At 40.4% G+C, this 24,464-nt stretch overlaps 1 protein-coding gene across 2 annotated transcripts; it reads right to left on the minus strand.

Annotated features, from left to right (window-relative positions):
• Positions 1-232: 232 nt before the first annotated feature.
• On the minus strand, positions 233-24,267 carry SCRN3 (secernin 3). 2 transcript variants are annotated; one of them, XM_089690480.1, is made up of 8 exons: positions 24,112-24,267; positions 11,995-12,164; positions 11,718-11,899; positions 11,428-11,627; positions 10,074-10,286; positions 7,553-7,715; positions 2,396-2,576; positions 233-2,231 (listed from the first exon to the last, which is right to left on the minus strand). In XM_089690480.1, exons 2-8 carry the CDS (start codon positions 12,148-12,150, stop codon positions 2,082-2,084), a joined length of 1,245 nt encoding a protein of 414 aa, XP_089546606.1. In that variant the 5' UTR covers positions 12,151-12,164; positions 24,112-24,267; the 3' UTR covers positions 233-2,081. The 2 variants fall into 2 exon arrangements, with proteins under 2 accessions (XP_089546606.1, XP_089546607.1); XM_089690481.1 differs by having other exon boundaries at positions 11,995-12,160; positions 24,112-24,264.
• Positions 24,268-24,464: the final 197 nt, after the last annotated feature.

Consider the following 24,464-nt stretch of genomic DNA (forward strand, 5'->3'; position numbering starts at 1 on the left):
TTTAAAACCTGGGATTTTCTTTGAAGTAATGGTCACATGGCCTAGTCAAATAGGCTTTGGGAGCAATGAAATAGCTAACAAGTCAACTCTGCCTGGCATCCGATCCTCTCACCTGACCAAACCAGAGGAGATACAAGTTCACAAAAAGCCACACTGCTGGCCTGTCCCCATCATTACTTGAAACTGATTTAGAACATAAGTCTCATTAAAACAAAATGTTAGAGTTGCCAAGTGGAGCTTTTATGACTATTTTATTAGTTTGAATATATGCACATTGATCACTTACACTCAGTTTAATATTCTTTAAGTAATGTATGTGTTTGCTGAAGAGCTGTAAACCATCTACCATAAAAATGACTGATGTTGAACTCTAAAGTATGATACCATACGCTCAATCATTTTGTACAAACACAAGAATCATTACATAATTTATTTGCAGTTTAGTTATTGTAGATTGATGCCTGAGTAAAGCTGCAATATTTGCATATGCAACAAAATATTCATACACATTCAGTCTGGCTTGTGCTTGTTTCCACCCAAGATCTCCCTCTAATAAAAGTACAATTGGATTAATTTATTTGATTGTGTTTTTTTTTTTTTTTTTTTTTTAAGTGAAGCACTGATATGTACAAATTGCATTACTCTGAAGATCACTATTTTTTACCGCTCACATTAATTGTGTATAGTGCAGGAAATAACCATGGCAGAAAACACATTGACATCAGTAGTAAATATTACAAAGCTTGACAATTAAAGGAAATTTCTACTTTCAGAAAGAAATTTGACTGGTACATGTCACAAACACTTGTCCGGAAGGGGTGTTACACTCAAATTCTACCCAGCAGCTGATTAATAACCCAGACCCCACTGGACATAGGATTGGGGGGCTAGCCTGCAATGTAACATTTGGGCACTGCCTTGTGGTGGTTTCTGGACCGTATATAGTGTGAGCTACACCGTGATCTCCAGACCCAGGCTTGTGGCACACCTATGCAGTTTGCGTTTGATCTGTTTCTGCAGTGCTTTTTGCGGTGTGTTTTGCATTTTTGCACGTTTTTGATGCATTTTGTTTTTTTAATGTTGCTAGGCAGATTAAAATGCAAATGCAGCAAAAAAACACACTACATGCTTTTCTGCAGCATCTCCATTGAAGTCTATAGAACCAAAAACGCCCTTTCCAAAAAATACACTGGGTGAAAATGCGGAGATGTGAACGTGTCCCATAGGAAATCATGTTAAATGGATTGCAGTGAGTTTCTGCAAAACGCTGCAGAAAACTTTTAGGTGTGAACCTAGACTTAAGGCAGGTTTAGCAACATTTAGAGCATCTAATCAAATTCTGGATGCACATAATTACATATAACTGCAGCTAAATACACAATGTGAACGGTACAACTGACAAATCATCACATGCATTTAGAAATGTCCTCTAAATACAAGTATGACCGTGCCAGTGTGATTGAGGCCTTAGGGTTGATGGAGAATGTGATGCAGGAAAGGTATGTTCCATGCGCATTTCTCACATCACATTTAAAACACACTGCCCTTGCAATCTGCATACAGGTACCCATGTAATATTAAAAGCACCCCAAATGCAGACTGCAAAAGTAGGGCATTTGTGGGCACCAAATTGCATGGTACCACAGTACCATGCGATTTGATGTGTGTTTTAAAAGTAGTTCATATACTACTTTTTTCATGTTCCAGTGCGATCTGCAGCCCATTCAAATGAGTGGGCTGCAAAATCACACCACACTGAACACCTTTGGGATAAACTGGAACATGGAATGCAAAGACGGGTCTTTTTGTGTAACATTAGAACCGGATACCAAAAATGCTTTTAGTTTATTGCTCACAAATTCCACAGATACGCTCTTTCCATACGAGTGCAGATCACTAGGGTATATATACACACAGTAAATTGTGTATATACACAATATATATAAATACAAAAACTTTACATAAGTGACAGATGGCAAAGCAAATTTTATCGCATCCTATTCAGATTCACAAACTTGTTTTACATCAAATGTAAAAACTCTATATTGTGATATTTAACATGGCAAAGTGCAATGCTACAATCACTCATAAATCTTCAGTTCTTCTTCCACACATTTGAAAAACAGTAAAGCTATAGCAGAGCTATCATTAGTTCCATTCTGTAGCAATAATTCTACCTCATCCAAATTCTGTTTTTCCAAGTCTTTTATTTTTTTCAACAACTCCTTTACCTACAATGAAAAAAAAAAAACTTTTAAGGGCAAGTCACTGATGAATTACACCCTTTTGCTTAAAATAAAACTTGTTTCAAAATTAAATCACAGATTCAAAGAAATTAAATTGCCCCATACAGTGTATAGGAGCCTCTATCATGAACTGTGATAGCTGTGTCTACCTTTGAGGTTTCTAAAGCCCTCAGAGTTCTTCCATGCTTCTTATAAAGCTCGTGCCTCCTGTCTGGTCTTGTCTGGAACCTTGGATTTAATTTGACGGGATCGTCCGAGCCCAACACGGGTGAAGCTGTATTTACAAACTGCTGAATCTGAGGCACAAAAATGAAGGGCTTGAACACAGATCTAGGAAGAAATAAAATTGAGAAGGATAAGCCCTAGTTCCCATTGAATCCACTTTTTTTTAATAAGGATATATGTAATTATTACAAGTATGTGGCAGTTTTGCAGGGCATATATCTCTGCATCACCACAAATTGGTGTTTTCAGTAATGCTTAATGCAGGTCATACAGAGGGCTACATACTTTTTTAAAATCACTCACAAAAAACAGGAGAATTTGTATTCTGTTTTTTGTGAGTGTTTTTATTCCTATGGAATAAATTAATTCTTAACTGCTGCACTTAGCTGGTGACTTTTTCTCTCTCTCTAATCTTAATACTTAGAGTTGGCTACACTCTCAAGAATGGCTGCCGCTTTTTGAACCCCAAGTGCATCAAGGACTAAAATATTTATTAATGGACTCTTTAGATTTTTTTGTCCTTCCCTTCAATGCCATTCTAGCCGATTAGCTAATGTTTAACCTGTTTCTATGTTTATGATATATTGGGATAAGCCTTCTCTGTGCGCCAGAACCTCTGCTTTTTTTGACATGGTAGATGCTCCAAATCCAGCACTTTAACATACACATGTAAGGGGTCACACAATGCAGAATGACCTCACAGCTGCATATCAGACATGGAAGCCAATGTGAACATTCCTCCTCCTTCCCTCAATGAGGTGCTTGTGCCTGAGGAACCCATCATTGAGTCCAAACACTGTCTCATATGAGTGTAGCTTGTGCTGAACCATTACCAACTTTCAGAAACATCAGAATATAAATAGCATCTTTGAGGATAAAGTAGCAGAAGGCTTCTACTAAACAGCTGTGGGGTCACTTTGATATATTACTTAATGAGAAATGACAGGAAGGTTTGGGAAGTTGCTACAGATTTGTGCAGACACCTGTACATACACCCCCAGTAACTAAGTCTCTTTAAAGTAGAACTTCACTCTCTCAATCAACATTGACTATTTTGTATCCTGTTTTGAATCCTGCTGTTAGCATTAGTAAATACATAAAAAAAGTAAAAGGGGAGAAGGGGTTTTCTCAGCTAAACACACCCTCCTGCATGCCTAAGCTTAGGGCAGATGGATTCTTGGAAGCAAATACTACATGAATCTTCTGTTCTTACTAAAGATGGCCACTGCCAAAAATGCTAGGGGGTGTTTTTCAAAGTAACGTCTCGCCAAAATAAAGCATGGAGACGTGGTTGGAGAGTTTGCTTTGAATATTACAAATTCATTTACTAGCATTTTTGGTTTGTGATGATCAGATGCAGTGTAGTTCAGCTTTAAGTAACAGAGTAAACCAATAGATACATATAAGACATGATCCAGTGTAGTACAGTGTTTATGGCACTAAGGGGTCAAGTCACTAACAGTTATCCCATGAGAAGGTTGTTTTGTTTTTGGAAGCATGACATGTAAAAATAAAAGAGTCAGTTCACCAAAGTAAAATATCGAATTTGCGGTAAATACAGATTCGTGAAATTCAGCAAAAATTTTTTTGAGAATTCATTAAAGTCATTTTAGTAAAACAAAAAACACATTTGTTATTTATCTTATGGTATCCTTAACAGTCAACATTTTAGGAATGCACCAAATAACAAGGAAAAATCTCCACTGCCCGGTTAGTTAAAAGAAAACAATGCATCAGTGTGGTAATGTTATGCACTTAGCTCAGGAGTGTATAGAAACCTATGACACTGCACTAGAGGGAGATCATTCTGTGAGGGCTGGTTTATGTCAGGATTGCACTGGAACACACAGGTTCAAACCTGCACAGTGCGATTTTTACTGCCCATTCATTTGAATTCAGAAAAAGTAGTGTATGCCCTACTTTTAAAAATGCACCAAACCAGCAAACACATTGGTTTCTACGCAGAGCAACACCAGATTTTACACTCTCCAGTTTTAGTAAATCATCCCCATTGTGTTTTTGATCTGCATTGGGGTGCTGTTAACAATAGATTGGCACTCACACGCAGATCGCATGTGAAATGCATTTGAATGTGGTGCAGGAAATTTGCATGTGTTCTGGTGTGAACCGACCCCAAATGATGGCACACTGAACATTTTTTCACAGTTTCACAATATTTCGGTGTGCCTTCATTCACAGAACAATCTCCCTCTGCTGCAGAGTTGGCCTGTAAAAAAAATTGCAACAAAGGTAAATAAAAAAAAAATTAAAAATTTGAGTGCTAAATATCGCATTTGTTAACCACTTAAGTTCTGGAGATTTTACCCCCTTCAGGACCAGGGCATTTTTTTTTTTATTATTCGGCACTGCGCTATTTTAATTGGCATTTGAATGGTCATGCAACACTGTACCCAAATTAAATTTCAATCTTTTTTTTTACACAAACAAAAGCTTTCTTTTGGTGGTATCTGATCACCACAAGGTTTTTATTTTTTATTATATAAATGAAAAACAGACCAAACAAAAACAATACTTTTTACTTTCTGCTATAAAACATATCCAATAAAAAAATTTTAAAATCTAACTTCTTCATACATTTAGACCAAAAATGTATTCTGCTACATGTCTTTGGTTTAAAAAAATCCCAATAAATGTACAGTTGTGTCCAAAATTATTCAACCCCCAATGCTGTAAAGGGGTTTAGGGACTATAGTGTACATTTGGAATTGTATTCAGAATCAAATCCTACAAGGACGTTGTAACTACCCAAATGCAACTAAAATGACATCAATTGTTTATGTAATACAGTAGTAAATGGTTCTTATGTGGTTTCTTCATTGCCACAATTATTCAACCCCTTAAAGACTACCACTCTGAAGAACAGAGGTTCATACAGGTGCTTTCCATCAGGTATTGAAAACACCTGTGGATGTCACCGAGCAGCAATCAAGCATAATAAGCACCAATTAGGCAGCTTTAAAATGACTGTGATACTCAGCTCCTTCTAGACATTTACTGGTGTGGTTACAAACATGGTGAAGGCAAGAGAATGGTCCAGGAAGACAAGAGAAGAGGTGATTTCTCTTCACAGGAAGGGCAATGGCTATAAGAAGATTGCAAAGATGTTAAACATACCAAGAGACACCTTAGGAAGCATCATTCGCAAATTCAAGGCAAAGGGCACTGTTGAAACGCTACCTGGTCGTGGCAGAAAGAAGATGCTGACTTCGACTGCTGTGCGCTACCTGAAGCGTAGAGTGGAGAGAAGTCCCCGTGTGACTGCTGAGGAACTGAGAAAAGATTTGTCAGATGTGGGTACAGAAGTTTCAGCCCAGACAATAAGACGCACACTGCGTAATGAAGGCCTCCGTGCCAGAACTCCCAGGCGTACCCCCTTGCTGTCTCCAAAGAATAAGAAGAGTCGACTGCAGTATGCCAAAAGCCATGTGGACAAACCACAAAAGTTGTGGGATAGTGTTCTGTGGACTGATGAAACAAAATTAGAACTGTTTGGGCCCATGGATCAACGCTATGTTTGGAGGAGGAAGAACAAGGCCTATGATGTAAAGAACACCTTGCCTACTGTGAAGCATGGTGGAGGGTCAATCATGCTTTGGGGCTGTTTTGCTTCTGCAGGTACAGGGAAGCTTCAGCGTGTGCAAGGTACCATGAATTCTCTTCAGTACCAGGAGATATTGGATGGAAACGTGATGCAGTCCGTCACACACCTGAGGCTTGGGAGACGTTGGACCTTTCAACAGGACAATGATCCCAAGCATACCTCCAAGTCCACTAGAGCATGGTTGCAGAGGAAAGGCTGGAACATTTTGGAGTGGCCATCGCAGTCACCAGACTTAAATCCGATTGAGAACCTCTGGTGGGACTTAAAGAAAGCAGTTGCAGTGCGCAAGCCTAAGAATGTGACTGAACTGGAGGCCTTTGCCCATGAAGAATGGGCGAAGATACCCGTAGATCGCTGCAAGACACTTGTGTCAAGCTATGCTTCACGTTTAAAAGCTGTTATAACTGTAAAAGGATGCTGTACTAAGTACTAAGATTGAATGTCACTTGGGGGTTGAATAAAACTGATAATGCTGTGAGCACAGAAAAGACATTTGTGGTTATTTCATTATAACTGTTATGTTATATTTGTCTGACCTACAAGTGCCTCTTTAATGTAAATGTAAGCAAGATGACTGAATGATCAAAAGCAATGTCAAACTGGCCAAAACACTCAATTTCAGTGGGGGTTGAATAATTTTGGACACAACTGTATATCAGTTGGTTTGTGTTATAGCGCTTACAAATGATGGTATATATACTAGAATGTTTACTCATTTATTTATTTTTATACTAATGGTGGTGATCAGCAACTTATAGTGAGACTGTCATAGTGGGGTGGGCAATCTGACACTGGATGGGAACTGGCTTAAATGGCACTGACATCTCCAGTGACTCTAATATAGTGATAATACTATACACTGGCTGGAAAAGGGTTAATATCCAGGGACAATGTGTGCTGCTTTTACTAGGAGATGTGACCGTTTCATCTCTCTTCTTTGCAGAGAGAAAAACCTGCCGCATCTCTGCTCCATGTACAGAGCCCTGTGTTGTTGGAAAAACACAGGGTTCTGCACTGTCATTCACTTCTCATCAACAGGGCCTGGCCATAAATCATTGGCTGAGACCTGCTAATGGCCTTGTGCTGTGGCGAATGATAACACAAATGGGTGTGGCGGGGGTGTTTGCCCCCCTATCTGGAGTATATCTGCATGGGGTGGTCCACAAGAAGTTAAGTAACACATTTTTAATTGAATTGACTACTTTTGAGATAACCCATGAGTTATATTAAGGCATAATTCTAAATTTCTGTATTAATCGGTTAGCAAATTGACCCCCAAGTCCTAAAGAGATCCTGATGTTTCTGAGAGTTATTTACATACATCTCTGCATGTGACAGTGTCTGTGCCCAATGATAGATTGCGGTTTGAGAAACACATCCAGTTGTGAGTGTCATTTAATAGTTTTGAACCTGACAGATCCAGATTATAACCACTATTCCCTCCATATCCTACACATACCTGGAGGGGTCTGGAGTTCCAGTAAAAAAGTGGCAGCAGGGCTGGGATGGATCTTGTGGCAGGATGGACACCATGCTTCCAGTTGTCATAAAGCCACCCTCCATATTAATGCCACTTGGCTTGTCTGACAGAATCTCCATCATAGTCTCAGCCGTAATGTTTCCTAACAGACATGTAGACAGAGCAGTTATATGGCATGATAATAGGACTTTGCGGTATTGGAAGTGCCTGTGACAACAGTGTCAGATCCTTCTGTGCTGCCAACAATATGTGACAACAGTGGTGCCATATTTCACAGTACTGACACTATTATGTGACAAATTCTGGGTAAACTCACACCACGCTGTCACGAATATATGATGATACTCTCAACCTCACCCTGCACCAAAGATTTTCCAGTTCACGGGGCCACAATCTAGGTGCCAGCATACTGACTGTGATCACAACTGGGTTTAGTCAACTGCGCAATTAACCGGTTACACACCAAACAACAGCCACCAGATGTTTTATTGGAAACAAAAGCTGTTTACAATATATGAAATAATTATGATTTTTAGGAAATATCTGTCATACACACTGTCATGGCAGGGAATGTCAACAAAAGTCTGATCATTGGAGGAGAACACACTGATTTCCCAGCACAGCTAGAGAACTGACCATGATGTGTTCTCCTGCCTAGTGTGATCATTTTTTTTTTTAATAGGAAAGCAGAGGGGCTGGCACAATGGATTTCACACAATGGAAGAAATACAAAGAGAACAGGATATTTTTTCATACAAGTACATGGTACAGCAAGCACACATCAGGAATATGAAATGTTGGGTTGACATATTCCAACATAGCTCAGCTTAAAAAACATTAATGTGCTGATAAAGATATATATAATAAATTATATATAAATAAATTGATATAAAAAAATATATATAAACATTAGAATCATAAGTCCAGTGACAAAAAAACAAAGTGACAAAAAAAAATCCAAAAAAACCTCAGAAAATATATATATATATACAGCAGGATGGCAGACCTCAGCTACAGACTCATCTACTAGGCTAAGATGGCCCCTTGGAACGCACCGCCGGCGTGCGCTCCACTCACCGGAAATGACGTCAGACGACGGACCAGGCAACCGGAAGTGCGTCAACGCGTTTCGCCCCACCCACAGGTCTGCCATCCTGCTGTACACTAAACTGTGGGGTCTCTTACAAAAATCGATGTACATGAAAAGTGGATCATTTTAGAAGAAAATCATTGTTGTTTTGAATAAAAGGCGGGCTATATCCCGCAAAAGAATGTGAGAGGTCTGGAGAGATTAATTTGAGGAGAAATTACTACGGTATCACGCTATGGTCTTTTCTTCTTCCTGATTTTCCTTGGGGGATTCGGTGAGAGGAGTAAGCAGAAGAGGTACCTAGACATAAGAGGAAACAGCATTTGGAGGTCTCACACAAAGTAAAGGGGGTCCAGGAGCCCTTAACAATCCTGAAAGGCGTGTGACTCACCAATATCTGGTGAGTGCGGCTAATGTTGATTTCTGCACTGGTGGATGGTGAAGGGATCAGTAACACGGAAGAACCAAATTATAATTTAATTTGATTTAATTTTGTCACGGGACTGTAATTATATATATATATTTTCTGAGTTTTTTTTGTCACTTTGTTTTTTTGTCACTGGACTTATGATTCTAATGTTTATATATATTTTTTTATATCAATTTATTTATATATAATTTATTATATATATCTTTATCAGCACATTAATGTTTTTTAAGCTGAGTAATGTAATTGACCATGTGGGTTTGCGCTGGTTTCCATTGTTAAAAGTTTTTTGGTCTTTTGTACCTGTACACAGCAGCATCTCACGGGGATTTGTGTGGTAAATAGGAAGTCCTGAGCGCTGAGGTTTTGTTTTCTTTACATATTCCAACATAGACCAACATTGGCATCAGCAAGTAAGTATTACAGCTTGAGCTGCTTTTTTATTTGACAGGTGCTGGGGGTCTATTTATTTTTAAAAAAATTTGAGCCCTTAGCAGGGGCGGACTGACCACTCATGGGGCCCCCAGGCAATAGGGGATCATGGGGCCGCTATGTCCTTGCCCAAACTCAAAGCACACCCAAAAAAGCCTATAAAAAAGGTACCAGGGGCATTTCATGGGGCCCCCTACTGACCCTGGGCAGTGCACGAGTGCTCAAATGGTCAGTCCGCCCCAGGCCCTTAGTCAAGTCATTGCAGTGATTACTCTACAAATTTCCACTTTTAACAAAATAACACAAACATGGAAGAGCAAGCTTGTCATAGTAATAAGGTAACAAAAAAAATGAAGGGAAATCTTGCTATTGTCACTCAAAATGTGGGCTCTAGGGAAATACTCTATATTTTTCAGAAAATTGGAGGTATTCCTGAAAACAGCTACCCAATCTCTATATAAAAGTGTTCTATTGAACTTTGGGAAAAACTCATGGACACAATCACATCAATAAAAAAAAAAAAATCACATTTAGTGATCAGTTAATCTCACCGTTGTGTTTTCTAAGCAACTTGTAGCCTTCACAAAATCTGTCTCCAGAAGAAGACGATCTAGAGGGGTTGAAATAGGAATACACCGCAGCAAAATTAAACTCCTTTTTCCCATCCCACCAGCCTTTCGTCCTGGCATACTCCCTCATTAATGGGTGTTCACGGTCAATCTTGGTGGTGATAGAGAGGTTGTTGGATATGTTCTTTATACCTTCTGCCAGAAAATACAACAAAATTGCAGTCAGCTGGTACTCCACAATACTACTCATATGATCACATGCACATAAGGAGAACCTGTCAGCAGGGCCAGAGTTACTATTAGGCAAAGTACCTCTGCTATGAATATGAGGAATAAATCCCAGAACCTGCACTAATTCAGCACAGGTAGTTCCTCAATTATTTGTTTCTGACAGATTTACTTCACATTGTCCAGCTACAGACATTGGAATCGTCCACTGTCTGATGCACAGAAAACAGTCTGGCGCATAAAAACGGGCTAGGATTTCAGTAGGATCCAGCATAATGCAACACTCCTTAAACAACAAGAATTATACACTGAATGCCTGGATGTCTCTGATGAGGCCTAATGGCTTCATTGCTCAGATAAACACTTAACCCCTTCATTACCGCAGTACATTTTAAAATAGCAAAATGCTTGACATGCATTCCTGGCATGTCGTTTATAAATGACACTCAAAAAATAAGACCTGGACCTTTAAATGTCTAATTAAGCAGTCATGCTACAGCTCAGATCACAGACTAAAGACACAGAGCCAGATGGAGTGTCTATGAGCCTTGCAATTGCTGGGATGGCCAATCACAATAATCACAAATGTAAACAGTACCACTGTTTATATTTGAGAGCCCATCTCTTCCTCCTCTGCCATTGATTCTCCTAATCTTTTTCCTTTCTCCTCTCTCAGCGGTTCTCCTGCTGATCCTGTAAGTAAAACTCCTTCCACTGACTATCAACAAAAGGGGGCACACTGATCAGCATTCGGTGGGGGGGATGGGAAGCTGTACACACAGAGCAGCAAGGGGGAACAGAGGAAGTATATGGATGATAAACAGGACACACTGACCACCAATGCTATGTGGAAAAATACCACTGATCACCAATTTATGCTGCACTAATCACTGACCAAAAACATTTACATTGCCTTGAAAAAGTATTCATACCCCTTGAAATTTTCCACATTTTGTCATGTTACAACAAAAAACATAAATGTATTTTATTGGGATTTTATGTGATAGACCAACACAAAGTGGCACATAATTGTGAAGTGGAAGGAACATGATAAATGGTTTTTGCTGCAATTACAGTAATTTTTAGGCACACTAATAGCACAAATTACCAGCTACTCTCTCTGCAGCCCAGTACTGGCCAGCAGTCTCCAGGATCCAGGCTTCCTTTCTGTCCGCTATCAGGAAACTGTTGTGGTAGGTAAAGGACATCTGACTTTCCATGCAGTTGCCTCCTTGTCCGTACTTTTCTAACAAACCAACAATGACATCCAGGGCTCCCTCTGCTGTGTCTGCTCTCTCCAAACCAAGCCTACATGAGATATGAAAATACAGCAACGGATGTGAAAAAATATCCTTCTGATTATTCATTCTGCCTTTAAAAATAGGTTTATTTTATAACCTGACTAGGTCCATGCCAAGTAGTGCTTCTTTATCATCAATTTCCTCCTTTCCCCACACTGCTTCATTTCCAATGCAAACACCAAATTCATTGGCTCCCATCTCAGCTCCCCACAACCAGGATGGCCGACTCAATACCACAGCATGCGTCTTCTCTACTTGCTCAATCTTAATATAAGTGCACTTGTAGGAAAGCAAAGGTGAAAAACAAATAAGAAATGTATCCATTTGAGTCATGTATGTCTATGCAGCAAATTTTGCATCTTAGGAATGATTACCTCCAGCTCCTCTCCTGCTCCATAAGACCTTCCAGGAAAGTATACTATCTCCTGTACTTCATCGCTGGGCCTGTCCGAGTTCTTTCCAAAGATAATCCGGGCACCAACTGTTGAAGGTGGGAGGGCTATGAAAGTGTCACATGAGCAGGGTTCCATGTTGTCTCCACTACCTGGGACGAAGAGAAGATGAGGAAAAGGACTTCATTAAAAAACTATACGATATATTGTGTGTGTGTGTACAGTGCTCAGCATAAATGAGTACACTAGTTTTGAAAAGTAAGATTTTAATCAATATACACAAGAACAATTTCCAAAGTTTTTACAAAACTGAGTTTTATAGAACATTTGTGTGGGGTTTTTTTTGTGCATGGGCTTTAGGAGAGGCTTCCTTTATGTACAACACCCATGTATGCCATTCCTCTGCAGTGTACACCATATTTTGTCACAGGAAACTATCACCCCAGTTTGGCTTTCTACTTTATTTAACTGCAGTGAGTTTGCATGGCGATTTTCTTCAACCTTTCTCATCAGAAGATGCTTCTGTCAAGCTGTTAACTTCCATGGACAGCCTGGACGTCTCTGTGAGATGGTTGTAGTTCCATCTTTGTTAAATTTTTGTATCAATTTTGCTACAGTATTCTGACTGATGAGTAAAGCTTTGCTGCTCTTCTTGTAGCCTTCACCTTTCTTGTAAAAATAAATTATTTTCTCTCTCAGGCCTTATGACATTTCTCTTCCATGTGGTGCCCTATTTTGCCCTATCCATTTTACCTTCTATCCTGACAAGTGCTCCAGTCCCTGCTGCAGAGAACCCCCCCCCCCCCCCATGACAGGATATCACCACCTCCATGCTTTACTGCAGGAGTGGTGTTATTTGGATGGTGTGCTGTATTAGATTTCCGCCAAACATATCATTTAGTGCTGAGACCAAATAATTCAATTTTAGTCTCATCTGACCATAACACCATTTTAATTTTCCATGTGGCCTCAGAATCTTCAATGTGCAATTTGGCAAAGTTCAGCTGTGACTACATGTGATCTTACTTGGGGAGTGACTTTTCTAGCAACCCTCCCTTACAAGGCACATATGAATTTGTGATATTGTTGTCATATGCACATGACCACTCTGTCATCAATTCCTGCAACTTCTTCAGAGTTGCTATAGGCCTCTTGGTAGCCTCTCTGACCAGTTTCCTCCTGGCTCTTCCATCCAGTCTGGAGCGACGTCCTGATCCAGGGAGGGTTTGTGTTATACCAAATACCTTACACTTCTTAATAATATACTTTACTGTGCTTCTTGGCATTGATAGAGTCTTTAAATATTTTCTGTATCCATCTCCTGACTTGTGCCCAAGGGCGGACTGACAACTCATGGGGCCACCGGGCAATAGGGGATCATGGGGCCCCTGTGTCCTTGCCCACACTCAAACCACAGCCAAAAAAGCCTATGAAAAGGTACCAGGACATCTCATGGGGCCCCCTACTGACCCCGGGCCCTTGGGCAGTGCCCGAGTTTCCAAATGGTCAGTCCGCCCCTGCTTGTGCCTATCCACAACTTTATCTCAGAGATCTTTTGACAGTGCCTTACCATCCATAGTTGATTGTCTGCTTCATTTGCACTACCAGGGCCTATATGCTCCAGGAAAGCTCTTTTCATGCTGAGCTAATCAAAATGACCACAGCTGATAACAGTTGAAAGTCCAATTATTTTGTGTGCCATTGAGAAGGTGATTAGCTACACCTGATTGAGTTTAGAAATCAGTTGGGGGGGGTGATCCTTTTTCCCAACTCAGTGATTGTTTTTGAATATTTTACATTTTTTTGAGATGTTGGTGTTTACATTTTGTTGCTTTGCAAGTGAAATATATATTATTTTAAAATGGGTGATTCTTTTCTTTAAATGATAAGTTCATCTTTTAGGAAAAAAAATAATAAATGCACATTTCTTTGCAGGTAAAAAAAATGTGCATTTATTTTTGTCTCTAGCAGCCTGTAAACCATTGCACCAGCAATCAGCAGATCGCTGGTGCCATGCAGGTCTCCTGAAGATCTGTCAGTATATCTCCTTGCTCATATGGGATGGACGAGCAAGCAGATATACTGATAGGAAGAATGAATGAACTACCAATGCGCATCACAGCGCAGCTGTAGTTCACTGAGGACTACAAGCTGACAGCCGCTAAGGCTGTCGGGACTTGTAATCTCTCATTCACAGATGACTGTGAATGAGTGACATGGCTGTGTGGGCGGAGCCCTGCATGGCCACTTTTTTACAAATTTGACAGCTAGCAGGGTGGGATGGGGGCCAGTCTGATCGTAACATGTTACACCTGACTATGGGTGTAACATGCAACATGTTAGGAAACGAGAACTTCTCCTTTAACCACTGTATATAAATTAAGGCCGCAAATACTGGAGGTATTAACATTTCTATTAAATAAATAATAGTTTAAATGTATCATTAAATTGGTTTAATTTAATTTATAAAATCAAATTCCTCTAATACCAGTCTGATTACAGTGGAACCCAGGGCCGGTGCTTCCACTAGGCAAACTAGGCAGCCACCTAGGGTGCAATGCTACCTAGGGGCACAGCACAGGCCAGCACTCTAAGTGGGACGCTGCCTCATCATGAATGATCCTCCAGCTGAGGGGAGGGGAAGCAGAGGGGAGGAAGAAAGGACAGAGGAAGACGTCAGGTGTCTGGGGTCAGTTTAGTAGCTGAGCTGCAGCTTCTTCCAGTGTTCCTCTCAAACTCAGTCCCTTACTGCAAGCCGACTGGTGGCTGCTGATCACTGTTGAGTTCCAGCCCTTCTCTTCCCATTCATCAGTGGAGCTGCACCTGCAGAGGAAGGTAATGTCTAACTCTGATGTCTCGTGTCTGTGTGAGTGTTACCCGGCTGGCCATCCATCCATCACATATGCAATGTGTCAGTGAGTGACGACATCATCACGATCCCACAGCCTGCTCTTCTAGTGCCTGCTGATCTGTGTCAGTGTTGGTGGTGGTGTGTTGTATCAGATCTGTCACTGTGTGGGACCAGTCAATTCAGGTGTTCTCTGTGTGTGTTTGCGCTAGGCTGCCTGCTGTCACAGCATTTTATCTCCCCCCATTGCCTGGGGAATTCCAGCCTGGGATCTTTCAGAGTGTGGATCCATCATCCTCCACTCACTGCAACTGTCACCCTGCCACTGCCAGCCACAGATACAGTATGTCAGTGACACTGATTTTGTCTTTAATATTGGCACTGGTGGCATCTTATGGCACTTATTTTTGCAAATTAAAAAAAATTTAGCAGTTTCGTGTTTTGTTAATTTAATATTTTCTACTGTTTTTAAATGGTTTCTTTTTTTGGAGGGGGGCACAAGTAGCTGGTCTTGCCTAGGGTGCAAAAAATAGTCTAACACTGGCTCTGGTGGCACTAGGACCTAGGTAATATGACTAATATGAAATAGTGACATAAAATAATGACAACCTGAATAGCCTACAGCCGTGGTGGCAAACCTATGGCACGCGTGCCTCAGCAGGCACAACCCCCGCTGCCGGCACGCCAAGTTGCCCCATTACTGCTCTGCAGCCGAGCATCAGGTCCCGCACATGCACGGCTGGCTGATGACATCATGTGCCATGACTACCTCCCTAGCCACTCGTCAGAGCTTTCAGCATGCCTTCAGCCAGCTTGGTTAGCCAGCAGTGGATCTGCTACAAACAAGAATGCCGATTTGCTGCACTGGATGTGAGTTTTTCTACATATTTACCTGAGACTGACATTCTTTTAATGTCGTGCTGTCCCCCTGGCATTTAAATCTGCAGCATTGGGAACATTGCCCCTCTGTGCTGGTGGTCAGTGGAACATTGGCCCCTATGTTCTGGTGGTCAGTGGAACATTGGCCCCTATGTTCTGGTGGTCAGTGGAACATTGGCCCCTATGTTCTGGTGGTCAGTGGAACATTGGCCGCTATGTTCTGGTGGTCAGTGGAACATTGGATCCTATGTTCTGGTGGTCAGTGGAACATTGGCCCCTATGTTCTGGTGGTCAGTGGAACATTGGCCCCTATGTTCTGGTGGTCAGTGGAATATTGGCCCCTATGATCTGGTGGTCAGTGGAATATTGGCCCCTATGATCTGGTGGTCAGTGAAACATTGGCCCCTATGATCTGGTGGTCAGTGGAACATTGGCCCCTATGTTCTGGTGGTCAGTGGAACATTGGCCCCTATGTTCTGGTGGTCAGTGGAACATTGGCCCCTATGTTCTGGTGGTCAGTGGAACATTGGCCCCCTGTGCTAGTGGTCAGTGGAACATTGGCCCCCTGTGCTGGAGGTCAGTGGAACATTGGCCCCCTGTGCTGGAGGTCAGTGGAACATTGGCCCCCTGTGCTGGAGGTCAGGGGAACATTGGCCCCCTGTGCTGGAGGTCAGTGGAACATTGGCCCCCTGTGCTGGAGGTCAGTGGAACATTGGCCCCATGTGCTGGAGGTCAGTGTGAACATTGGCCCCCTGTGCTGGAGGTCAGGGGAACATTGGCCCCCTGTGCTGGAGGTCAGTGGAACATTGGCCCCCTGTGCTGGAGGTCAGTGGAACATTGGCCCCCTGTGCTGGAGGTCAGTGGAACATTGGCCCCATGTGCTGGAGGTCAGTGTGAACATTGGCCCCCTGTGCCGGTGGTCATTGGAACATTGCCCCTCTGTGCGGGTGGTCATTTGGTAGTTCTAAAGATGAGATCCTTAAAGTGTGGAATTCTCTGCCAAATACTTTTAAGTCAATGAAAACACTTGTGATTGCTTTTCGTGCTTTGGATCATTTTATGCTTGTAAGCAGCGGTTTGGTTTTCAGCTTTGAATTATATCAAATCTGATACAAGATGTCCTGAGTGCTGCATGTGTTTCTCTCAAAATAACGAAGTATGAAACACAATTTGACAAATTATCAGCATGCATACAACAGCAAAGATCACATTAATTGTGGAAAAGCACACCAAATGCAAACTTTTACTTTTCAATAAAAAGCTGTTTGTATCATTGAAAGCTCTATTATTGTGTTTTTCTTTTAAGACAAAAGATGTTAATGTAAGAGTTATCTTTTCTAAACTAAAACCTCAGTATTCAGGTTTAATTGCAGTGTTGACACTTTACGATAAATAAGTGGGTTTTGGGTTGCAGTTTGGGCACTTGGTCTCCAAAAGGTTTGCCATCACAGGCCTACAGCTTGGCATAGAAATCAACTTCAGGCGCCACCTGCTGGCCAAACACAGCAATCACAGCAGGAAGAAGCAATTTCTATTGAATTTGACGGATGATAAAATAAACCTCATGAGAGGTAAACAAAATGTTAATTTTGACATATTTTAATTTAGTTTTAGCCATAGTCTTTTGGCTAAAATGCCACTTTAGTCATATGTTATCTGAATTGTTTTAGTCAACTAAAATGTCCAGTACATTTTAGTAAACTAAAACCTATTGGGTGTAGTTAAATTGTAATGTATTAAGTAAGCATTTCTCTAGAATTGCCAAACTCATTAAATACTCCTGGAGTAAATATCTAATAGCATGTTATTACTTATGGTATTAAGGTTTGTACATGCACTACAGACACAGATTTAGCCATTGTGATATAGAACATCTTTAACCAGTTACAGACTCTATATGTGTTAGATACAATCCAAAAAATGTCACCATTGTACAACAGGGAGTGTGTAATATGTCCAGTTTTTCTTCCCTGCGTCTAGGACCTCTTTTGTCCCAGTACTCTGAAATTGAGCTCTGATTATTCAAAGCTGCATTGCCAAGTACACAGAGAAAGTTCAGACAGCTGGAGCTGTCAAACAAAAGCAGTCTTTACAATGTTTATCAACAACACTGCTCAAAAGAAACATTGTTTCATTTTGTATCTGTTTATTCATCTACAGAGCAAAGGGATGAACTGCAGATGAAGTCAGTTAAAGCAACCTGGCAAGTAAAAAGAAAAAAAGTGTTTTTTTTTTTAATTAAATGATCCTCTGTTTAACCCCTTATTAACCCTTAGATTATGCTAATCAGCCCTAATTAACATTTTATTCTCCTTCTCCATTCAATTATTATTTTCCTGCTGATTTCTTTTTGTTAGTTTCTATTTTCTTAACTAATATTTAAACTTTTTTTTCTTTTTGTTTTGTTCGTTAATATTTTCACACCTTTAACATATATTTACAAATTTCACATTTAAAGTGCACAATTAAAAAAAAAAATTTAATTAGTAAATAACTTTGCAGTGCTTTGTACCTGAATCATAAATTTAGTGTAATTTTAACCAGGACAAATTACAGAATAAAATCTGCACTTCTTATCTGCAGTAACACTATTTAATTTCTAAACTAACACTTCTAAAAAAAAAAATGTGAATTTTATTATATTCTGCTACGTTTACTTGTTTAAGGATTGCGAAAAACAAAATCATTGTTGCAAGACCATATTCACAAAAACAAAGTCTTGCTTGTCCTTTAAAAACAATGTATGTATTACATATTTATCTTAAGTAATGACAAAGTTATCGCCGAAAAAACAGGTCTATAGCAGAGGTGTAAAAATTGCTCTGGTCCATAGGGTTTGAACAGGTGTGAGAGGCGAAGTGGTTATAAAGAAAAGCAAGTTTCATAAACAAACAAAATATAGCCTTTTGACAAACAGGAGTACAACTTTACAATAAAAAATAACCTATCAAACTTTAAACTCTATTGGCTGTAATGCCATTGTGTATTATACCTTAATATATTAACATTAACCACTTGCTGTCCCCCTGCTGTTTATAAACGGCAGGGCGGCGGCAGTCCAGGGGCGGGTTGCCGCTCATAAACGGCACCCGCCTTTTCTAGCTGTGCGCGCTCCCTGGGAGCGCGCAGCACCGCGATCCGGTGCCCACTGTGTCCTCCGGACACAATGACACACCGATTGTCGGACGGGACCTCTGTACGAGGTCCCGATCATGTGATCACTGATTGGCCAATCAGTGATCACATGCAAAGTAGTAAGCAAGATGTCAAAATAAAAAATAATAATAAAAAAAATAAAATAAAAATGTAAAAAAAATGTTAAAAAATTATAATTTTTGATTATAAACTAATTTGGATTTTTTTTTTTACTAAAAAAATAACGGAATAAATTTTGGCCAAGATTTATGATGAAATATTATTTATTTGCAAAATTTAATTTAAAAAAACACTTTTTTTCAAAATTTTTGGACTTTTTCATTTACATAGCGGTGAATAAATACCACCAAAATAAAGCTTTATCTGTCTCAAAAAAATGGTAAAAAATTCATATGGGTACCGTATTGCATGACCGCGCAATTGTCATTCAAAGTGTGATAGCGCTGAAAGCTGAATATTGCCCTGGACAGGAAGGGGGTAAAAGTGTCCGGACAGGAAGTGGTTAAGAAAAAAAAAATAAGAAAAGCCTTTTTCTTATTTTTTTTTTCTTTCAGTAGCTTAGTAGGTACCCCCTGCTTATTCTTATGTTGTAGAGCAGTTTTAATTTTTACATCAAATTTCAATCTAGTTTTAGTCATAGTCTTTTGGCTAAAATGCCATTTTAGTTTTAGTCATATTTTAGTCACCTTAATAGATTTAGTTTTACTCATATTTTAGTCGACTAAAATATTGTTTATTACATTTTTTTTAATTATTGACCTGGAATGAGTACGCAGCAAGGATGAGTAAGCTAGAGCTCATGGTATAAATTGAGGTCAGTAGATCCGCATGACAGCCAGGCATATGGCATATTTAGAGGGGTGTCAGCAATACCTCACTCCATATTTGATGCATATATGCATGCCTAAGTATTTATCCTTTTATCAAATTCCATTTTTTTCTGCTGCTGTGCTGTTCATGTTCACTGCTCTATGTACATTACAAATCCCAAAGTCTGCAATCCCTAGGACATTTTAGGAGTGAGCAAGAGGGGGCGGCTATGTTCTTACATACAGTAGCACCCTGGAGAATGAAAGCAGACACCCTGCAACTGGAAGTCAGATCTGCAACTAATGTGCATTGCTTCTGCATGAGTGTGGACGCCGCTCCGACTGCTCGTGGAATCCTAGATTGAGATGGCCTCAGCTGTAACTCCGGCTACGCCCGACGCACTTCATTCAACCTACCAGGGCTTGATCACAGAGGACATGTGCATTGATAATGCATTGCTTGTTCCAAACAAAGAAATGAAAGGGAAATGAGAAGTTCAGGAGCTGACAGGATATTTCAAGAAGGCAGAAAACAGTTTAATAAATTAGATTACCGGACCATTAATTAGTGGATGTGTATGGAATTTTTTGGGGAGATCATGGATATAATTTAGTGTCATTTTAACCTTGTGCTAGTAGACCGTACATCCAATGTACACTGGCTGCATAGACAGTGCATAGTGCTGCCATCCAAGTCCTGACAAGACATAAGGTTGATTTAATAAAACTAGAGAGTGCAAAATCTGGTGCCGCTGCACATAGAAACCAATCAGCTTCCAGGTTCTATTGTCTGGGCCCATAGGATACTTTTGTGTTCAGATCTGTGTACGGTACCGATTGGTACACAGCAAATTGTACACCTGTGAGCAGCAGCCCCTAAAGTGCATGAGTGTTTTTTTATAGTTTTGGATGGAGTAGGGAAGAGTTAAAACCTCTGTCAGTTTTTTTTTTTTCTTTTTGCTGTGTGACACTGGGGAAATTTCCTTCACTTCCTGTCCCAGAGATGCAACAGGAAGTTAGAAGAAACACCCCATAATGAGAGGAATCCCTCTTAGGACAGGTGTCCCCATTGGTAGAATTACCCCATCTTCTGGGGACACATTTGTGGTCCATTCATACAAGCCACTCAGCGACTGGTGTGTGGTGTGACCCAGCTAGATAAATGCCAATGCCCTGATCCCAATACATGGCACTGTTTACATTTTTTTTAAAATAAATTTTATTGAAATGTCACACGGTGACATGTCATTAAGTTCTATCAGCCGGCACACAACACAAGGCAGTGGATTGCCTCGCACTGCACTTGGCAATCAAGCAGCTAGTTAACCATTCTGATTGCTTGTACAAGCATGCCAACCTCTGGCTCTAAAAACACAATACTTGGATGCAGGGGCGGACTGACAACTCATAGGGCCCCTGTGTCCTTGCCTACACTCAAAGCACACCCAAAAATGCCTATAAAAGGTACCAGGGGCATCTCATGGGGCCCCCTACTGACCCTGGGCCCTCGGGCAGTGCCCAAGTGCTCGAATGGTCAGTCCGCCCCTGCTTGGATGATGTCTGCAGCTGCGTATGAGTCACTGGTCTGGAATTGGTAAAGCAGTATTAAACCCAAATGGGAACATTTATTGTATTGCAGCTTTCCTGTTCTTAGATGTGATGGCTGCATTAGCTTTCATTTTAGGCTCTTTCTTCTATTTTCAATTGGTGATCCAGGCAATAAGTCTGTTTTTTTTTTTTTTAGAAGAACAAGCTCTCTAGCGGAATGTATCAGTTCATATGGATGAGACACACCATGTAACACTGACAGGGGTGCTTACAATGATCAGCTTGTATTTAGCGATCTAAAACCTTTATCCTAAAAGGAAAAAACAAAAAACTGCTGTAACTGTTTATAAAGTGTGAGCTAGAGTTAGGCTTCAGTTTGCTATTGTATTCAAATCTGCTAATACATTTACCCCCCCTACCCCCCCCCCCCCCCGTCTGCTGTGCCTCCTATGCTCCTTAATTGAGGTGTGTTACTGGCCAGATCACCAGGTAAAAACAGAGGGAGAAAAAATACTAAAAAAGAAAGAAAGGCAGCCACCACATGTGAGAGAGATCATTTTACCCCGGTACAAATCATTAGTAATACCTCATCTGGAATATGCAGTTCAGTTTTGGGCACCAATTCATAAAAAGAGCATTGGGGAACTGGAGAAAGTACAGAGAAGGGCAACAAAACTGATAAGAGGCATGGAGGAGCTCAGCTATGAGGAAATAGAGGAACTGAATTTATTCTCTCTTGAGAAGAGGAGATTAAGGGGGGAGATGATCAACATGTATAAATACATCAGTGGTTCATATAGTGAACTCAGTGTAGAGCTATTCACCCTGAGGTCATCACAGAGGACAAGGGGGCACTCTTTATATCTGGAGGAAAAGAAATGTAATCTCCAAACATGGAAATGTTTCTTCACAGTGAGAGCTGTGAAAATGTGGAATAGACTCCCTCAAGAGTTGGTTCTGGCCAGCTCAGTGGATTGCTTCTTGGATACACAGAATATAACTGGATACTAACATTTATAGGTAAAGTTGATCCAGGGAATTGCCTCTCGGGGGATCAGGAAGACATTTTTTTCCCTGCAGGAGCAAATTGGATCATGCTTTGCTGGGTTTTTTTTTCCCTTCCTCTGGGTCAACTGTGGATATAGGATAACTTTTTTTTTTTTAATGGTTGAACTTTTTTCTTTTTTCAGCCAGACTGTGTAACATGTAATGATTGATCAGCTGTAATATATTCCATTTTTGGTTTGGGGTTTAATTCTGTTTTAAACGCCTCCCCCGCTCACTTCCTGGTCACGCGTACAGAGGGGTGACTCTCCCTCATGGGGACACAGACAGCAATAAAAATCCGGCAGAGCGTCTTACCCTTCCCCACTCTATCCAATACTAAAAAAAATCTTTTGCCTGTAGACACACTTTAACCATTAGCCGCCCGGCCAATAGCCGTTTGGCGGCTTGAAAAGCGCTGCAGCTTTCCGGGTCCACGCCATTTGGCGTGCTCCCGCACATGCGCCGTTTGCGCTATTGCAGAGCGGCGCAGCAGCGGGATCTGTCACCGCCCGTGCACCTCGGACACGGCCGATGACAGATCCGAGTACCGGCTCCCGTTGCCGGTACCATGTGACCTGCCGCGACCAATCACAGCAGGTCACATGACAGTTGTATACAATGGATGGCTTCATTCATGATGCCATCCATTGTATACTAGTGCCTAGCTGTGAATGGTCACAGCTAATCACATGCACATGTCATGTGATTAGCTGTGACCAAATCACAGCTAAGCACAAAAAAAAAAAAAAAAAAAAAAAAAGCTGAATGAATCGATTTCATTCAGCTAAATGCTTGCTTATAGCAAAGTAATTCTTTGCTATAAGCAAATTGTGTAAAAAAAAAAAAAAAAAAAAAAATACTGATCACTTCCCCAAAGTAGTACAATGTTACTATGGTAACATTGTACTATTTTGGTCATAGTAAAATATGAAAAAAAATCTTAAAAAAAATAAAAAAAAAATGTAATAAAAAATTAAATATAATAAAAAAATAAAAAAAAATTAAAAAAAAATATAATTTTTTTTTTTTTCATACTGTCACCAGTCAGTGTCCCTGTTCACCGCCATGCCAGTTATATGATGACGCTGTACTGCACTGGTGACAGTATGTAAAAAAAAAAATAGTGAAAATAATATTTTTCATTTTTTCATTTTCGGAAAAATTATGACAAAAAAATACAACTTCAAAAAACTCGCCATGCCTCTTATGAAGTACGTCCGACTGTCTACTCAGCAAAAAGGGGTCATTTGGGGATATCTGTACTATTCTGACATTCTTGGACCTCAAGAAATTAGATTGGCTGTCAGTACTTCAGGATTGATCAATATTCAGATCTATACCATAGTTTGTGAACTCTATAACTTTCCTACAAACTAAATAATACATCCTAATTTGGGTTATTTTCACCAAAGACATGTAGCAGAATACATCTCGGCCTAAATTTATGAAGAACAATTATTTATTTGTAAACTTTTATAACAGAAACAAAGAAAAATGTGTTTTTTTTCAAAATTTTTGGTCTTTTTTTGTTAATTTAGCAAAAAATAAAAACCCCAGCGGTGATTAAATACCACCAAAAGAAAGCTCTAGTTGTGTGAAGAAAATGATAAAATTTTAGTTTGGGTACAGTGTTGTATGACTGCGCAATTGTCATTCAAAGTGTGAGAGCGCTGAAACCTGAAAAATGGCCTGGGCAGGAAGGTGTAAAATTGCACGGTATTGAAACGGTTAATACACAAAAACAGAAATCTGTCAGTCAGTAGCACAGCACGAATGACACATGAGACAGTAATACACACATATAGCACGCACCTAGCCTCCCTCAGTCCCCTCTGACCCCGGCACTGTGGTTGGGATATCTCCCTGCTTGTGTCCAGCAAATCACCCTCCAAACAGGAGACGAACAGCTGGCTGACACAATCAAGTCAAAGACGCCATATTGCGGCTGGAAAACGGGTGTCTGCCAACCAATAGTGTCAAGGCGTAACGACGTAAGGGCTAAGCGTAAAAGATCCGAAGCGACAGGAGGGAGTGAGAGGTGTGTCTCCAATTTAGTACCATAAAGTGATATGGAGGCCATTTTTCTGTAGTACAAATTCCTGTGAAGGAGTGCATTTCATCTCACACAAAATGACCGCCAGATGGAGACACAATTAAGTGCCATG

Source organism: Staurois parvus, unplaced genomic scaffold (assembly GCF_062004578.1).
Source record: "Staurois parvus isolate SC_StPar_1 unplaced genomic scaffold, SC_StPar_1.0 ptg000530l, whole genome shotgun sequence".
In the NCBI taxonomy this organism is placed as follows: Eukaryota; Metazoa; Chordata; class Amphibia; order Anura; family Ranidae; genus Staurois; species Staurois parvus.

Coding starts and splice junctions, on each gene's coding strand:
- SCRN3 (XM_089690480.1), bottom strand. CDS start 12,150: ATGGAACCCTGCTCATGTGACACTTTCATAGCCCTCCCACCTTCAACA. Junction 11,628..11,717: donor CTTGGCATGGACCTAGTCAG/GTTATAAAATAA, acceptor TATCTCATGTAG/GCTTGGTTTGGAGAGAGCAG. Junction 10,287..11,427: donor GGCTGCAGAGAGAGTAGCTG/GTAATTTGTGCT, acceptor ATTTTCTGGCAG/AAGGTATAAAGAACATATCC.